Source organism: Quercus lobata, chromosome 5 (genome assembly GCF_001633185.2).
Source record: "Quercus lobata isolate SW786 chromosome 5, ValleyOak3.0 Primary Assembly, whole genome shotgun sequence".
Classification (NCBI taxonomy): domain Eukaryota; kingdom Viridiplantae; phylum Streptophyta; class Magnoliopsida; order Fagales; family Fagaceae; genus Quercus; species Quercus lobata.
In genome coordinates this window covers 13,262,443-13,279,714 of record NC_044908.1, presented here as the reverse complement: position 1 = coordinate 13,279,714, position 17,272 = coordinate 13,262,443, and the positions used below count along the sequence as shown (strand labels likewise).

At 34.9% G+C, this 17,272-nt stretch overlaps 2 protein-coding genes across 2 annotated transcripts; one reads left to right on the top strand and one right to left on the bottom strand.

Annotated features, from left to right (window-relative positions):
* Nucleotides 1-2,466: 2,466 nt before the first annotated feature.
* On the bottom strand, nt 2,467-4,234 carry LOC115989987 (stromal 70 kDa heat shock-related protein, chloroplastic-like). The gene is made up of 5 exons (XM_031113851.1): nt 4,227-4,234; nt 3,966-4,176; nt 3,334-3,473; nt 3,066-3,255; nt 2,467-2,706 (listed from the first exon to the last, which is right to left on the bottom strand). Exons 1-5 carry the CDS (start codon nt 4,232-4,234, stop codon nt 2,467-2,469), a joined length of 789 nt encoding a protein of 262 aa, XP_030969711.1.
* A 1,161-nt stretch (nt 4,235-5,395) lies between these two features.
* LOC115991950 lies at nt 5,396-12,321 on the top strand. The gene is made up of 8 exons (XM_031115942.1): nt 5,396-5,522; nt 6,569-6,632; nt 6,743-6,883; nt 6,996-7,065; nt 10,397-10,485; nt 10,585-10,645; nt 11,104-11,190; nt 11,868-12,321. The coding sequence occupies exons 1-6, from the start codon at nt 5,432-5,434 to the stop codon at nt 10,619-10,621; spliced, it is 492 nt and encodes a 163-aa protein (XP_030971802.1). The 5' UTR covers nt 5,396-5,431; the 3' UTR covers nt 10,622-10,645; nt 11,104-11,190; nt 11,868-12,321.
* The last annotated feature ends 4,951 nt before the right edge of the window (nt 12,322-17,272 follow it).

Sequence of the window (17,272 nt, the reverse complement as noted above, 5' to 3'; positions counted from 1 at the left end):
CCAGCTTATGATGGATTAGCTTGATGGATGCATGAATATCTATGACTCCGCCATGGTGTACTACCTGATTCCTTACCCGCCAAATTTCGTCAAGAACAAAGGCCATGTTTAGAGTGATGATCCAACTCTCATCGAGGGGGCATGGGGCTTGTGGTGGATCAGTGAGTAGTTTCATGATATCTCCACTAGTAGAGCATGATTGGTCTTCAGGTTTAAAACCCCAACAGCAAGAAAACCACAACGCTCTAGCTATTGAGCATTGGAGGAAAAGGTGGACAGTGGATTCAATTTCTTGGTGGCACAGTGGACACAAATCATCCAGATTGGCTATTCTTCGTTGAAGATTCTCATTGGTCGGGAGTATGTTTGCGCCGATTCTCCAAACTAGCATCTTGACTCTTTCGGGGGCCTTGATCCTCCATATCTTTTTCCAGTCAACATCGGAGTGTATGGCAAGGAGGTGTTGTTCTGTAACAGTACGAAAAGCTGACTTAACTGTGAAATTTCCTTTTGGATTGTGGACCCAGATGAGCTTATCTGGTTTCGGCCTCAAAGAGATAGGGATAGAGAGGATGGCTTTTGAGGACTCTACATCAAAGATATTCTGAATGAGATTAGCTTTCCATGTTCAAGTCTCTTGATCCATGAGATGAGATACCATTAGAGGGTTTCTTGGGTCATCCTGGGTTTTGGGTTTGGGACGAAACCCATCAATCCAAGGTACCCAAGGATCTTGCCACACATTAATGGACGCTCTGTCACCTATTAGGTAGCACGCACCCTTTACAATTATTGACTTGACTTCTTCAATAGCTCTCCATATTGGTGAGCTGTGTTTTGAATTGTTTTCATGCAGCCATCCCTCCTTGACTTTATATTTGGCTCTTAGAATTGACATGCATAGGCTATCCCGCTTTGAGGCGATCATCCATGCTAATTTAGCTAGCAATGCACTATTAATGTCGTTGGCCTTTTTAAAACCAAGCCCTCCTTTATCTTTCGGAGTGCACAACTTATCCCAAGATTTCAGAGCTAGATACTTACCCTTCGGCTCTTTTGGTTTCCACCAGAATTTTCTGGATAGCGCATCCAAATTGTTGCAAATGCTGTTTGGAACTTTAAAAGAAGACATGGTGTAGTTGGGGGTGGTTTGAGTAACTGAGTTTATGAGGGTACACCTTCCAGCCCATGAAAGGGTCTTACTTCTCCATCCTGCTAGTCTTCCTTTGAGCTTGTTAAGGAGATAGTTGAAGTCCTTTCTCGGGGATCGGGTAAGAAACAGAGGGGCTCCCAGATAAATGGCATTGCTTAAAAATAGTAAGAGTTTCAATTGAACAATTAGATGCAAAATATAATAAAAAGATTGGTCTGAAGCATGCGTGAATATTTACCTAGACTCTCTCTTTTTGGCCTCTTCTCAACTCAAGCAATTGAGAGCAATTATGGCATGGAAGATCTGTGCCACACAATTTCAACTGAGGCAGGCAGGTACACTCCTTGTGATCCCACAAACTACAATCTTACAAAGCATGAGACAGCTTTTAGTGATGCTCAGAACTATGAAGTACAACACGCAAGAAAAATGTGTTTGATATAAGAATATATATTTGAAAATAAGGTCGGATACGTAGGGACATGACAATTAATTAATTAAAAATTTGATACATTAGTTTGTAAGACAGTACTAAAATTTTAAAATACATCTAACGTGTCACTAGTTCTTTTATTTTAACTTTTTTTTTGTTTTTGATTTTTTGATTTTTTATGCTTCACATATAAAGTTGATTATGTAGAGAAAAAATTATACATTATATTACAATATAAAATAATTATTTATTCCCATGCATTGCTTGGATTTGTGATTAGTTCGTATAATGTTGAGTTCGGTCCAAACTTATAAATTTTTCTTATATTAGCTCAACCGATCATTTGACCAAAATTTGTAAATGTGTATAGTGAAGTTGATTGAGTGAACAAAAAACTTTTGTCTTCATCCTCAATTACACCGAATGAACGATTACAAACAAAAGTTCTTAAACAAATACATGCAACGAATCTTTTCATTACAAAGAAATTTCTAACTATTCATTACAAAGAAATTTCTAACTAGTCCACTTGTTGGGTAATTATCATGTTTTGCTTTGTACCAATGCCATTCCCATCTCCTCTAATCCTACCTTTCTTTTGCCGGTGGAGAAGCTAGATGGGTTAGTCCCTAGGTCTTCCTCTTAATATATTCGTATTATTTAGCAAAAAAAAAAAAAAAAAACTAGCAATTGAAGAGACTAAACCTTCTGCCAAGTTTTATGCCATTAATAACTACCCCAACTCTAAAGCACATTTGAAAATGTACTCATCATACTTGGCAAAATCACAAACTAACATAGAACTTATACAAGTATGCAAGTATGCATGGTCAGAATTGAAGTTCTAAGAGTTGCTCACTATCTGTGAAATCTACATTGATCATATCATCACCATTCTCTTGTTAACCCTCATGAACTCTCTCTCACCCTGACAGACATTAATCTCTACACTGGTCTGCCCATCTGCCGCAGTGGGGAACACCTCTAATTTGGAAGTTGGCAAAGTTGTGTTCTTTGGGATAATCTTTGTCGTTACACCACACAAAATTTCGAGTCCCAGAGACAATGGAGTGACATCCAAGAGCACAATGTCACTAACTTCTCCAGCTAAAACACCGGCCTGAAAAAATAAAAAATAAAAATAAAAAAAAGAAAAGAAAAGAAAGAAAGACCAAAATAAATATTGATGCCTCAACAATTTATGCAATATCAATAAGTATTACAACAAATAATATCAAAAATAGAGATACATAGTCATTTATTTTTCAAATAGACTAAGAAAAAAAAATTAGAGCATGTTAAAATAATTGTTAAATAATTCAATTCACCATTTCTAGTAGCTTAAGCTATTAGAACAAGTAGTAACATATCTTCATATCAGAGAGTTCAACTGCTCTACCTCCTATTAAAAAAATTAAAAAATCCAAAATGTTGCAACCCGCTTAAGTGGTAGTTTATCTCAACAAGATAAGGACAAACCTGAACTGCAGCCCCAAGAGCAACAACTTCATCAGGATTTACAGTGACATTGGGCTCTTTTCTAGTCATCTTCCTCACAAGCTCCTGAACAGCTGGGATGCGAGTAGAACCACCAACAAGGATTACTTCATCTAAATCTTTGAAGGAAAGATTTGCATCTTTCAAGGCAGTTTCAATTGGTCCTCGTAGCCTAAGGAAAAAATAGATTTCAGTTGTAATCCATTGAACTTATGTAGGCAGATAGGTATTCATATTGGCAAAAACATACTGTTTTAAATCAAAAGGCAGCAAACTCCAGTAATGGAAATCAAACACACACTGATATTTCATATGAGAATTATTCCATTTTGGAACATGCATAGAGGGCAACCACAGAGTAGCAGTTTTCAACTTACAGTGAAGTGACCACTGCATCAAGGGTGCACGATAGTAAAAGGAAAAATCTACTAAAAGCACTATAAAATGTTCAAAATATAATGTGACATTGACTCTCATTTATGAACTTTATCAATTTAACTATTGAATGTTTAAGTCACTTTTTTGTGATTAATAACATGGTAATTTGTAAGCCAATAGTAAAATTTGTAGTATTCTTAATATTACTAATAAAAAAATGCCCAACCTTTAATATATAAATGTAATTTTATAAAAATTTGGGTCTTTAACTGTTGAAAGTGGGGCTTTTTTTTCTAAGGAATTTTGTTTTTTTGGTGGGCCTTAGGCCTAGGCCTAACTTGCCTAGGCCTTGGGCCGGCCTTGACTACAGTCCACAAGGATAGTTCTCTACAAAATAAGTAAAAACAAACATATGAGGCGGATTAGCAGGAGAAAAGGAAAAAAGTCAATGAACTCTACCTTACTCCTCTCATAAAAAGGGCAATGGGTGTGCATGTAACTTACCAAAAACAGAGAAAAATCCAATAAGAAGAGTAACAAAGTAATTGGCATACCTGAAACGTCAAAAGCACCACCTCCAAGTCCAAGGTCAAAAACCAGAATGGTCTCATTGTTTTTCTTCTCAAACCCATAAGCAAGCGAAGCAGCAGTAGGTTCATTGATTATTCGCAGGACGTCTAACCCTGCAATGCGACCTGCATCTTTCGTAGCTGTCCTTTATGAATCTTTAAAGTTTGTAGGCACTATGATCACTGCTTTACTCACCTCGTCATTCAGAAACTTGGATGCATCCTCCAAAGGTTTAATTAAAAAAAAAAAAAAAATCAAACAAACTTTGCTGGTAATCCTACTCGGCAAAAATGGCCCATTACCATCAATTTTGGAAATAATTTGCTCAGAAACACTGTTTCCGAACTATATAGCAATGTACCACTTTTTCGGGCCTATAGCGGCGTTTTCCTGAAAAATTTTTTTATAAGTCCCATAACAGGTTCAAGGGGCCCTATAGTGGCGTTTTTAAGCCCTATAGTGACGTTTTTGGGCCCTATAGCGGCGTTTTCCTGCAAAATTTTTTTGTAAGTCCCTTAACAGTTTCAAGGGGCCCTATAGTGGCGTTTTTAAGCCCTATAGTGACGTTTTTGGGCCCTATAACGGCGTTTTCCTGCAAAATTTTTTTTATAAGTCCCCATAACAGTTTCAAGGGGCCCTATAGTGGCGTTTTTTAAGCCCTATAGTGACGTTTTCGGGCCCTATAGCGGCGTTTTCGGAAAAAGTGGTATTTCCCTAATTATTTCCGAAACAGTGCTCTGTTGCTAAATATTTCAAAAATTAATGCTAATGGGCCATTTTTGCCATCATACTCTCTATCAATCCAAGGTCAAAAAATGGGTTGGTCCTATAAGTTATCAGTCTCATAAGCCTAAACAAAAGGCCGAACTTAGTGAAAACTCATATACCTAAGAAAGGAAACCATTCGATAAAACCCAGGCCCAGCTTTACCTTATCAGTGTAGGTCACTTGCCCACATTATATGCTTTTACTTTTTTAGTACATGCAAAAGCTACCAAAATTGTTACCAATTAAATTAGCACTACGCATTGCCGTTTAACAAAACACAAACGCACTTTAAAATGCAACAATTCCCACGCGCGGTCACAGTTTGTGGTCACCTGGCTTCTAAAATAAAAAAGTGATAAATTTCAGTCCAAAGTAAAAAAGGTGGGTAGCCATCGATTCCATCGATCGACACGCGCCGTAAGCACGCGTAAGGAACTTCAATACGTTGTTTTTCTGAAATTTACTGCAACAATTAAAAAAAAAAAAATAGAAAAACGTTTCCACATTGCCAGCATATACTGCTTCTATTCTCTCACAGCTTTATTTTTTAGGTATCACGAGGTTGCAAAGTGAAAAAATAAAGCTGTGAGAGAATAGAAGCAGATCTGATACGAAGGAAAATTACTGAAGAGATGAATGAGCACCTTACAAAAAAATTCCACAAGGAGAAAATTGTCCAAGCCATCCACATTATGCATCCGACAAAAGCCTCAGGACCCGACGGTATGCCTGCTATCTTTTATCAAAAGTATTGGGATATTATTAGTGATGATGTGTCTAAAACAATCCTTAATATCATTAATTCAAATGCACCAATGACAGATTTGAATAAAATGAATATAGCCCTCATCCCTAAAATAAAAAATCCAACAAAAATGAATGACTTTCGACCCATCAGCCTATGCAATGTATCATATAAGATAATATCCAAGATGCTTGTTAATAGGCTTAAACCTATTCTATCCACCATTATTTCAGAAAATCAAAGTGTTTTTGTTTTTGGCAGACTTATAACTGATAATATTCTTGTAGCTTTTGAAATTATGCATTATTTAAAGAAAAGAAAGGGAGTGAAGGACAGTTATATGACAGTAAAACTCGACATGAGCAAAGCTTATGATCGGATTGAATGGAGCTTTTTAGAAAAAATAATGAAGAAAATGGGTTTTGATGATAAATGGATTAGTCTAATTATGAAGTGTATTTTTACTGTTTCTTATGCTGTGCTTATCAATGGGGAGGCTTTGTCCTGCTGGTGGTGGGCGTTGTTTTCTGCTATGTACCTTTTCTGTGTTTGCTTAATGAAATTTCAGTTTCAAAAAAAAAAAAAAAAAAAAACCTTCTCTCTTACAAAATCCTCTCACTCTTGAGCTCACATAGCGCTCTCTCTCTCTCTTTCTCATATGAAATTTCGACGGAAAACAGCTTTTGGGATTGTCCGAAACCTGTAGAAGACAAGAGATAGAGATAAGATTTTTTTTTTTTTGAAACTAAGTAATAGTTTCTCAGGATACAAAACATCAGATGATCCAAATTCAAATTATCTCCAATATGCTAATAATTAAATGATTTTATTAAACATTTCCTATCATGATACCTGAACATGTGCTAAAGTCGCCACTCTTTCTTTTTTTTTTTTTTTTGGCTTATTATTTGTAAAGACTTATTTGTAAGAGGATCAGCACTGAAAGCTCATTGGGTGGGGTAGGGCCGTAGGGGTTAAAGATGATTGGAATTTTTATGACCTTTGATTTTTCTTGCTCCTGCAGGGTTCTCTGCAAGTTCTTTGCTCATTGTGAGTTTTCACATGATTGGAAGGATCCTCCACATAACGTAAATCTTTTGATCTCAGCTTCATTTCATTATATCTGCCCATTAATTTTCATTTAGTAAGGTTCCCTTCTTTCTTTATCATTGACTCTTGCTGGCCTTTTTGGTCACAGATTTGCACCTATTATCAGAAAGGACTTTGTGCATGTGGTAGTCGTTGCAGATATGAACATGTTAATGCTTCTCGAGGCCATTCTTCTGCTTCATCTTCATCAACAAACGCACGCCAAATGCATGTCAAAGTTCCTGAAAGTGTTGGTAGTAAATTCAAGAAACTGATTAACAATTTAGATAACTAACAATTGAAGTATTGTGAACGCATATTGTTGTTCTCAGTTTTGTAATTTGTTATTGTCTTTCTTGCAGGTCCATTGATTGCAAGCACTTTGATTTTGGGAATGGAAACTGCCCATTTGGGAGTAGTTGCTTTTATAAGGTAACGTGAATGTTAATAAGATAAATAGTTATTGCGATTTTCATTTTTCAAAGGTTTCTGGTTTAACTAATCTTAAGTGCAATGGTTTTACTTGAATGCTATACATATAATCAAATTTGATTCTCTTTAGTGTAATGGTTATTGTAAGCATCCTTTACTACCTGGAAATTTATTATTCTGTGTTAGTAAAGATTTATGTCTCATTGATTCTTGATCTTCTGGGATTTTGCTGTGAAGATGTGGTGGTTTTCTATAATTGTTGTATTTTGCATTTTGTTGGTTGATGACTTGTTTTTTCTTTTTGGTTTTCTTTTAATTATCTTTTGAGTAGTTGAATGCATTCTCCGTTGCTTAATTGAACACAATGGTGTTTTACACAAGAATATAAGATAAGTTATGCTTTAGTTCAGATATACAAGTTTGGAAATCTGAAAATTTCTTATCATTTCTTCCCTTCTCTTCCTTTTTCTAAAGAAACATAATGACTGATATCAAAATCATACAACTTTCTTACTTCTAAGGAAATCATCTATACAATTATATACAATCCTTCTCACATCATTCCACATTCCAGTGAACATGGCCTACGGCGTTCACCTTTTTGTTTCACATATCAGAATGGTCCTCCTTTTTGGTATATTAGTATGCATCCTAGATTATTGAGATAAGTATTTTTTATTGGATCAACCTGGCTTTGGAAAACAGTACTACATCATAACCTTTAATGATGATTTGATGTATTATTGTTGTTGATGCTGTTGTCTTTAGTGTTATTATTGTTTTGGGTTGCATCTCAACAGCAAAACAAAGCCTGTTGTGATTAACTGGGCTTGCTTAGTGGTAACTGGAAGACCAGGGATAATTTATTAACTTTTTTTCTTTTTGAAGTTACAGAAGAAACCTGCTTTGGATGAACCATAGGAGATTTAGTTATGTATTATTTATAATTTTGAAATTATATTTTACATTGATTGCTATTTTGTTTAGCACCTGGGATTTTAATGGTTTGCTACATGGTGTATCTATTTTGTTTAAACCTGTGTCTACATATATGCAACCTAAACAGGGAGTAGGGTATTATTATGTATCTATATGTAGCATTCTAATCATAAATTACTAATTAGTGTACACAAATAAGCTTATAAGTTATAAGCTCATGTCCTTGTTTTGTAAATTTATTAATAGTGTGGAAAGAAAAAAAGAACATGTGTTAAATTACTGATTGCCCCAAAAGCTTAAGCTTAAGCTATTGGGATATGGTAAATTTTATCATTTAACCACATACTTTTAACAACATGAATAAAATAATACCTAGAAAAGAGAATATACCCTTTCACTTGACTATGTTGATACCATCTCTACCAACACCGTGACCACCCAGATTGGAATACCACCCCTCATCTTCACAACTTACATCTTACTCTTGTTCTTATTAGCACCGAGTAACCAATAACCTGCAACTGCCAGCACCTCAGGACGTTTTTGCCTGTAATTCAGACATTTGCATTTCATATCCCATTCTTGCCAGATTATACCCGAAGCACCAGTGTAACCCTATGTCACTAAGGATGTTATGGTACTAGTGGTACTTTCCTGTTTGCTTTTCACTAAGGCCTCCCAAGTTTCCCTATTGAACATGCTCCTTTCTTGCTTCGGTTTATTATTATTAGTATATATATATATATATATATATTTTTTTTTTTTAATTGGTTAGAAATCCTAATGCTACTACCTGAACCCCTCCCTTCCCTGTACCCCAAGCACGTATGTGCTTGGGAGGTACCAATCCGCATAAGAGACAGTTGGTTGCTACATTGTGCATTTCAAGTGTCCCATATCTTTATTCTGTGCCAGGAACTGATATAATCATCTACAAAATTACAAATTGCTTACCTCACCAAAGGCGAGCATAGCAAATTAACATTTTCTAAAACAATGTGACAATTTTGTTCTCTCACACTCTCTCTCTTTTGTGCTTGTTTTTCTGAGTCTGTGGTTTATTTTCTGGCTTTATCGATAAGTATAGGTGGGGCACAAACGGTCTATTTCTTCTTCTTTTTTGTGGCAGTTGTATTATTGATGTTCCTAGAGTTGCTGTCAGAATGGCTTCTAGTCAATGCTGTTCCAAGAATTATACACCTTTTGTTTGTAATTTACTTCCATCTAGGAGAGGGTTAGCTTTATGACTCCTTTAATGGGTAGAATGTTTGTTGTGTTCCAGCATAAGGTCAAGCCAGGCTCATACACTTGGAGACATCACAGGCCCCCTCCACGAAGGCCCCCTCCACGAAGATCTGGTTTTGTGGATGACCTGTTTGATATGTTCAACTCCATAGAAGAATTAACAGCCTCCGAGACAGCTCTCGACCCCATGGAAGAATTAACATCCTTGGAGATGGCTCTTTTATTAAGGGATCTGATTCTGGATACATCTGACTCATCAAGTGATGAAGAAGATTTTTATAGCCCATGAGCTACTAGACATAGCCAGTTGTAATCATGTTGATTGTCTGTGGGGATTTTCTAAACATTGCCATGTTGGCATTTTGTCAGCCTACTACTCTTTGCATCAGCAGAAAGACTTGCTTGTAGTTTTTGAACTCTATATTATGACAAGATACTATTATTTATAATTGATATCTTGGTTCCCTGCTGGGGTTAGATTGTTTCTGCTTGGGATGATTACTGGCATTATCCAATGTTGATGTCAATAAGCCTGGAAGTGTAGGTTCTTTGGTAGATATTTGATTGCTGGAGCACATAATAATTTTATGTTTGTCATTAATGGTGCTCAGTTTCCTTGGATACTTTGTAAGCAAAGAACTTTCTTGTAGTTTGACATGTACACTTCAATTTTCTGTTTGAAGGTCTTCCTTTTACACATTTTCTCTTTTTAGTGAGTTTATGCTCCTTACAGTTTGATATTTTAAGACATTTGACAAACATGGCCGGTGAAGTGATTGCCACTGTGGTGTATAATGTTATATTTGTTATATTTCTTTCCCATGAGTGGAAGAGGGGTTACTAAGCTTGTTGAGCTTCTTTTTAAAAACCTTCAGTAAAGGGTTCTGTGGACTTGCTTTATGAAGTTGTTTGTTTGCAAATATGGGTTGTTACAGAAGGCTCATCTTTGTGACTTGTATGTCATGTTACAAATGTACTCATTTTCTGTGCTGCATCATTTTTCTCTGTACAGGTTTATGAGCCTTCTCAGCTTGAAAGTATATGCATCTGCTTTTTATTTCCCCTATTTTGGTTATGGGGGTTGCATGCAATGTAATAAGTTCAGAGCCTCATTAGGTTTTTCTGCGTGGATGTTCTCTTATTGCAGCATGCATATCGAGATGGCCGTCTAGAGGAGGTAGTTCTACGTCATCTTGGGTCTGAAGATGGAGAAGCTGTGATAGCTAAAAATATTAGGTTTTGTCTGTACCTTTTGTTGTTATTCTACTCGGTCCATTTTTTTTTCCCTTAAATAATTTCATACTCCCATGCTCACTGAGTTTTGGTTATTGCCAGGCTGTCAGAGTTCCTTGGTAACATGCGTATAAGGTGAACAGATGCTGTATTATAGTCTAGAGTAAGTATGAAGTTATGACTTGGATTCTGCTTTCTGTACAAGTATTTGTACATTAGGACTTGACATGTGGATTAATTTTTTGATGTTCCTTAATTTTAGGAAATTTTTTATTCCAACAAGAGCTCAAACTAATAAATAAAAGTAAATTTGTATACTGTGTACCCGTGCAAGGGTTTTACCTGACCTCTACTTGGAATGCATTAGCAGTCATTGACATGCTAGGTATATTGAGCAAAAAATATCAGTCTTTGACAAATAATGGCTTTGTTGGCCATCAGGAAAGTTTTCAATGATGGCATGCTCTCATACTCACTGAATCTAAATGATTGTCTTGATGGTTATAAACTTATAATACCACCTTAGCACTGTGGTTTTGCCAAAAAACTGGTTATCAATTGCACCAGTTTCATCAATTGCAAAAAATCTCTTAATTGCTTGAACCTGTATTCATATTGCAGGATATCTAATGATATGGAGAAATCATGCGCCACTTCAATTGCTGAGTTCTTTTCAAATGCCAGTGTGGCACTCCAGTTGTTTTTGAGGTATGATGCAATAGAGATATTTATTTGCTTTTCTAAGATTTGTGTAAGTTGATGGTTGCTCAGTTGGACCCCAGAAGTGACCTTCAATGTCTCTTTGCTTTACAAATATATATTTTGGTTCCATTGCCTCTGCTTCCTAGTTGTATTTATTCACCTTTCAATGGTGAGATGTTTGATTCTACCTGTTATGGGTGTTGGGAATTTTAGGTTTCAGTATTTTTTTGGTCCAACAAAGTGATTTAGAGGTTGGGTTTTGGTGCAATGTCAAGTGCCTTAACACAAAAAGTAACAAGTTGTGGGTTTGACCTTGGTATTTGACTTGATGATTGGTTCTTATTTCTAAGTTTATATTGTTAACTTGGATTGACACGAAAATATTGGGCGATTCTTACAACTCATGCCAAATGAAATATGCAGTAATAGCTTATTATAGGTCATAAGCTTTTGTTAGGATTTACATTTACCGTACCAATCAGGTTTCAAGATTCTTCTACAAATCTGTGAATCCTAGGAATTCTTTCTCCATGTCACTTCTTTTTAATTAATTTATGATTAAAAAAAACGACAGGAAAAAGTCAAGATGAAGAAATTGTTTTTTTATTTTTATTTTTTATTTTTTTTATGTAATATTTTTTAGTCACTTTCTCTGAATCTCTCAATGCTATCATAAACCCCAGATTTTCTTGCTGGAGGGGACCAGAACATGGAGTGTTGGGCATGGTATACTATTTATCAAGGTGCATCTTCTATCAAAGTAATAAAAATCGTCATGCATTTGATGGGTATGTTTGAGAGAGTTCTCATCAGCTGTCTATTTATGGGATAATGATTTTTAGTAATGGACGTGCAAATAGCCGTGCTGTTACCTAGCTGTATGGTTCCCTCACCAACAGTGATATATTTGGAACTGTTTATATAATTGTTTTTTCTGGCTTCCATTCTTGTCAATATGGAGCTGTGATGACATGTTCTGGGCAACATTGTCTGAGGTCTTTTGTATTCTAATCTGAATTTTCCTGCTGTTTGAGGACATTGCATCTTGCGGGATGTAAATGGGGTTAAGAGCTCCCTAAAATCAATAGCGTTTACAGACACTTATATCACTTGTTATACAATATTAGCTTCCTCTCTCGCCCTCTCCCTGCTTACTAGCTCAAAAATGGCAAGAGTTTTAAAATGAACGTTTCGGTGCAAAATGTAATAAAAACTTTAGCCGTTTTTAATTGTATAATTCTAGTCATGAAAAATATATGAATGGAGATTAGACTCTTGATAAATGTATAATTTAGGCAAAAATATTCTTTTTGGCTTGAAATATAATCTAGCTAGGATTCTACATTTCTAATTTGCCCATAAAATTTATAATGTCCCACATCAATCCATTTTGGTTATGTTTTCCATCTGTCTGTTGAACGAAATGCATATCTTGGGAATCAAAATAGAAACAAGACTATTTTTTTAGAAATGAAAACTTCATCTTTGTGATATGATTTTTTTAAAACACGTAAAAAAAATTAACAAGATTTGACGAAAACACCAGGTGTAGAACATTTTAACTGTCTGTGGACAGAAATAAAACCTTTTAAATCTTAAGAATGAGAATCAAAGTAGAAAGTGAGAATCAATTAAAACCTCTAGGTGCCATTGGTTTACAGGCTGCCTCCTTACATAGAAATCTTGAGTTGATTAGAACTGAGAAGGTGACAAGTGCATATGCAATAGTCGCAAAAGACTTGAAATGTGCTTGTTTGTGCCTTCAAAATGCTCTCAATTTGTAGTTTCACAATTCGATCTTATTAGACCAATCTATTATACATAAAAAAAACTTTAATTGGGGGCTGCTTTAAGATATTACACTTTAATTAACATTGTTTTGAAAGCTATACTATAGGCCAGATATTACAAATACAAACCTTGTGAAATATTTGAAAGTTAGAATCCTCTTGACCTTAAAATCCGATGCTGTTGTGAAACGATGTATAACTTGCTGCAATTTGCCGAAACCATTTAGGCAACATCACTCATGCATGGACTGAGAATCTAGGATCGATGTAAAAGGTGATCCTTTTTGGGCTGAAGTCAAAGCGACACTCTTGGTTGTTTCTAGAGCATTATATGCTGGTTTAGAGTTTGGACTACATTTTTGTTGAAGGCAACACCCTAAATGTTATTGGATCCATTCATATTATTCAGCAATATATATATATATATATATATATATATATATATAAACTAGCCATAGAAGAGACTAAACCATCTGCCAACTTTTATGCCATTAACAACTAACCATTCTCTAAATCAAATTGAAAATATATACACCATAACCATACTTTGCAAAATCACAAGCAACATAGGCTGTACAAACTAACATAGAAATTACACAAGTGTGCATGGTTAGAATAGAAGTTCTATGAGTTACTCGCTATCAGTAAAATCTGCATTGATTAGATTATCTCCATTTGGTTGTTTTTTCGTTTAATCTAAATGACCCAAGTGTAGTGCCAGAAGCAACCCAACACTGAGTTGGCTGGACTGGCTATAGATTGACTATTGCGGGAAAGGTTATCCGGATAGCACTCCCACATAATATTATGTCTTTAGAAAGATCTCACACACAAATATTATGAAGAAAAAAAAAATCCCGAAAGAAAAATAGCCAACCACAGACAAGAGAGAACACTATAGATTTACATGATTCGGTCTTTGGCCTGCATCCACAGGCGACAACAAGTTTCACTAACAACTATGGAGAGTACAAAGGTGGTGTAGGACCACTCTCACAAACCCAAACCCCATTAGACCCAAATAACTCTATATCACAGAGTTCTCTCTCAACTTTTAATATAATTCAAGGCTAAACAATAGTTGCCGTCCATGCAAAGAGGTCAATCCGAAAAAAGCTAACAGACAACCCAATTCAAAGTCACATGACTCACATCAACATTGACCATCAGAGTTACATAATTACTTGATTCAGGACAGCCATTGCATCATTAACGGCTTGGGTAGATCCACTAGAATGGCATCCTTGACATCATTATTCACTTTAGCCTCTACATTCTACTTGTCTAGCTAGGAACATTGTCTCCCAGCTCTTTTAGTTGCTTCTAGTTTGGTACAAAACTGAGTCAGCTTGGTTCTTTTTGTCTATGGCATCCCTCTTTTCCTTGTCTTCCTTTTGCAAAATTTTAAGCTTCTTTAACAATACTATCCACCTGCAACATTTTTATTTTGTACATACAAACATGGGGTTTAGTAACATAATTACGTTAGGTTTACAGGTATTAATAAAAAATGTGAATGTTTCCATTTTAAAAAATAAAAATCCAAAAACATAGATACTTGAAATGCTAAGATTTCAGAAAGAAAAGAAAGATGTAGGTTCTTTGTAGAACATGGTAGCATCATTGAAGTTACAAAAATGAAGATATAAACGCATTTTTCAGTTTATATACAAATTAGAACAAAAACAAAGGGGGAAAGCAGCTAATTCCACTAATGGTCTAAATTTTTCTTGATATATATATTAGTTATTTCTCAAATAGATTCAATAATTATAGTTAGCTCAGATAGTTTGGGTTTCAGGCTTATTCAAACTCATTCTAATAATATCTCTAGCCATAACGTCTTCAACCACAAAATTCTAATTCATGTCTTCTGTTAAGAATTAAAACTTGCTATATCTGGATTGAACAAAAACCAAATTCTCTTCAAAACAACAGTTTTTACAAATACATACCTCATCACTTGGCATGGTGTGATGGTGCTAGCACTAGTTTTAGTGTCTAAGCTCATTCATAAACAGAGCAATGATTTTCAAAATCCTGGAGACAAAGACAATGACTCAAAATTCAATGATCATTTTAAGGTATATAGTAGTACAAATTGATTTTTTTTTTTTTTAAAAATAAAGATAAAAAAAGCATTGTACAAATTCATAAAATAAACTTGATAGTAGAAATGAAAAAAAAAAAAATTATGCTTTATATTTAATATGTTTGGGTTCATTTGGATTGGGATTGGACTCTAGATCTTGCCTTACTCCAGAAGTGACCAACACCATATCGTTAGTTTACAAATTTTTTCTACAAAAGGGCATATATGTCATTGTAGTTTTAAGCAATGGTTTTTTGTTTTTTATTTTTTAATAAAAAAATAGATTAGATCTTAGAAAAATAGCTTTCTTTTCTCTCATGGTTTTAGATTTCGCTTTAATGAAACTTTCTTCTCAAATAGTAGTAGTGAGCGTTGGATAGGTTGTGAAAGATCATGCTTCTAAGCCGAATCTAACATGTTGAACGCATGGAAGACCAGAGGGATAATTTATGAACATTTTTTTTTTTTTGAAGTGACAGAAGAAACCTGCCTTGGATGAACCATAGGAGATTTAGTTATATCTTCATTATAATTTTGAAATTATTTTTTACATCGATTGCTATTTTGTTTAGCACCTGGGATTTTAATAGTTTGCTACATTGTGTATCTATTTTGTTTAAAAATGTGTCCACATATATGCAACTTAACAAGGACTAGATATTATTCTGTATCAAAATGTAGCATTCTAATCATTAATTACTAATTAGTGTACAAAAATATGCTTATAATTTACTAGCCTCTATGCATTCGCATTGCACGTGCTCAAAGGCTTTTTTTTTTTTTTTTTTTTTAAATTTTTAAACAGTAAACTGTAATTTCTTTTTTGAACGTGTGTTTAAAAGTGTAGAGTTTTCTTAGTAAAAAAAAAAAAAAAAATAGTGGTGTTTTATTTGGATGAAAAAGGAATTAAAAAAAAAAATGCCAAATTTTAGGGAATAAAAAGATTAACATTAAGGGGAAAAAAAAACCTAAATTTTAAGATTTCTCTTTTTGAATTTAAAAGGATAGTAGCTATAGGTGTTGTAGAAAGTATAGATAGATTGGTTATTTGTTTGACATTTATGACCCAATTTTTAAGAGAAGTTACCCTTCATCAATGAGGGTATTTTTTAATCATATAAAAGTTCAATTTAAAGAAGGGAATCCTCTTATATATAGTATAGATAAGTTCATGTCCATGTTTTATAAATGTTTTAATAGTGTGTGGAAAGAAAAAAGAAGAACACGAATCCATTTGTGGGGGTTCGAGGATGAGGAGGACTAGGAGCGATATGTCCTTCATCGATTCATTTGTAAAGCACCTTCAACCCGAGAAGAGGATGGAAAGGTGCACAATTTCTCATGAGCGCCCGAGTGGGAGAAGTAGCCTTCTAGGAGAGGGCCAAGGCAGCTGGGAGAAGTTTCCTGTAAAAGCTTACCTACTACCTCCGCATTAAATTCATAGCAACAATTTTATTAGCTGCATTAATGAAGAAATGACACCTGAACAGTAAATTCACAGCTAAGTAGCCCCTTTTACCACCTTCAGCAGAACTTTGATGGGACAAATGTCCTAAGGAAAGCCTTGAAATATACAAGTGGAGGGCTAGAATGTAAAGGAAAGAGTGTATAAAAGAGAGGGGAACTCCCCAATTAAAGGGACCTTGGGATTTTTCTAAGAGAACATGATTAAGAAGATGAGGACTGGAATAGTAGCAGAGGACAGAGCTTAAGACTTACATAGAATTCTTGTATAAGAACTCATCCTCAGACTGACCCAAGGATAGTATTAATATTAATTACTCTTTGAATCAATTTCTTCCATTCTTGCTTGGATCTTCGGCCTTAGACCTAAACTTAATTAAACTTACATCATAATCTTCTTCCCATTCTTTATACAAATTATATTGTTTTGGGCTTAATTTTAAGGTAAGGGCCTCACTATTCTCAGTGGGCTTGAGCCATCAATTTTCTAGCACTTACAACATTAATACATAGAAAAGAGAACATGAATACATCTCTTGACCATGAACATGACGTTGTTTATAGGTGCCACGTGCATTACTAAATGTCACACTTGTATTACAGTGTCGTATGTTTTCGGTCGTGGTCCCATAATGGACTGGACCGGACTGAACTACTGGACCGGACTGAACTAGACAGAACAGTAACCAACTATATTTAAATTTTAATATTTTGTATTAAAAAAAAAAAAAAAAAAAAAAAA

Bases quoted from the DNA above. Each gene is read 5' to 3' on its own strand.
- LOC115989987 (XM_031113851.1), bottom strand. The intron at 3,474-3,965 runs GTAAGTTACATG...CCCTTGATGCAG, and splicing joins TGGATTTTTCTCTGTTTTTG to TGGTCACTTCACTGTAAGTT. The intron at 2,707-3,065 runs GTTTGTCCTTAT...TTATTTTTTCAG, and splicing joins CTCTTGGGGCTGCAGTTCAG to GCCGGTGTTTTAGCTGGAGA.
- LOC115991950 (XM_031115942.1), top strand. From the start codon at position 5,432: ATGAATGAGCACCTTACAAAAAAATTCCACAAGGAGAAAATTGTCCAA. The intron at 5,523-6,568 runs GTATGCCTGCTA...TTGCTCCTGCAG, and splicing joins AAAAGCCTCAGGACCCGACG to GGTTCTCTGCAAGTTCTTTG. The intron at 6,633-6,742 runs GTAAATCTTTTG...TTTTGGTCACAG, and splicing joins GGAAGGATCCTCCACATAAC to ATTTGCACCTATTATCAGAA.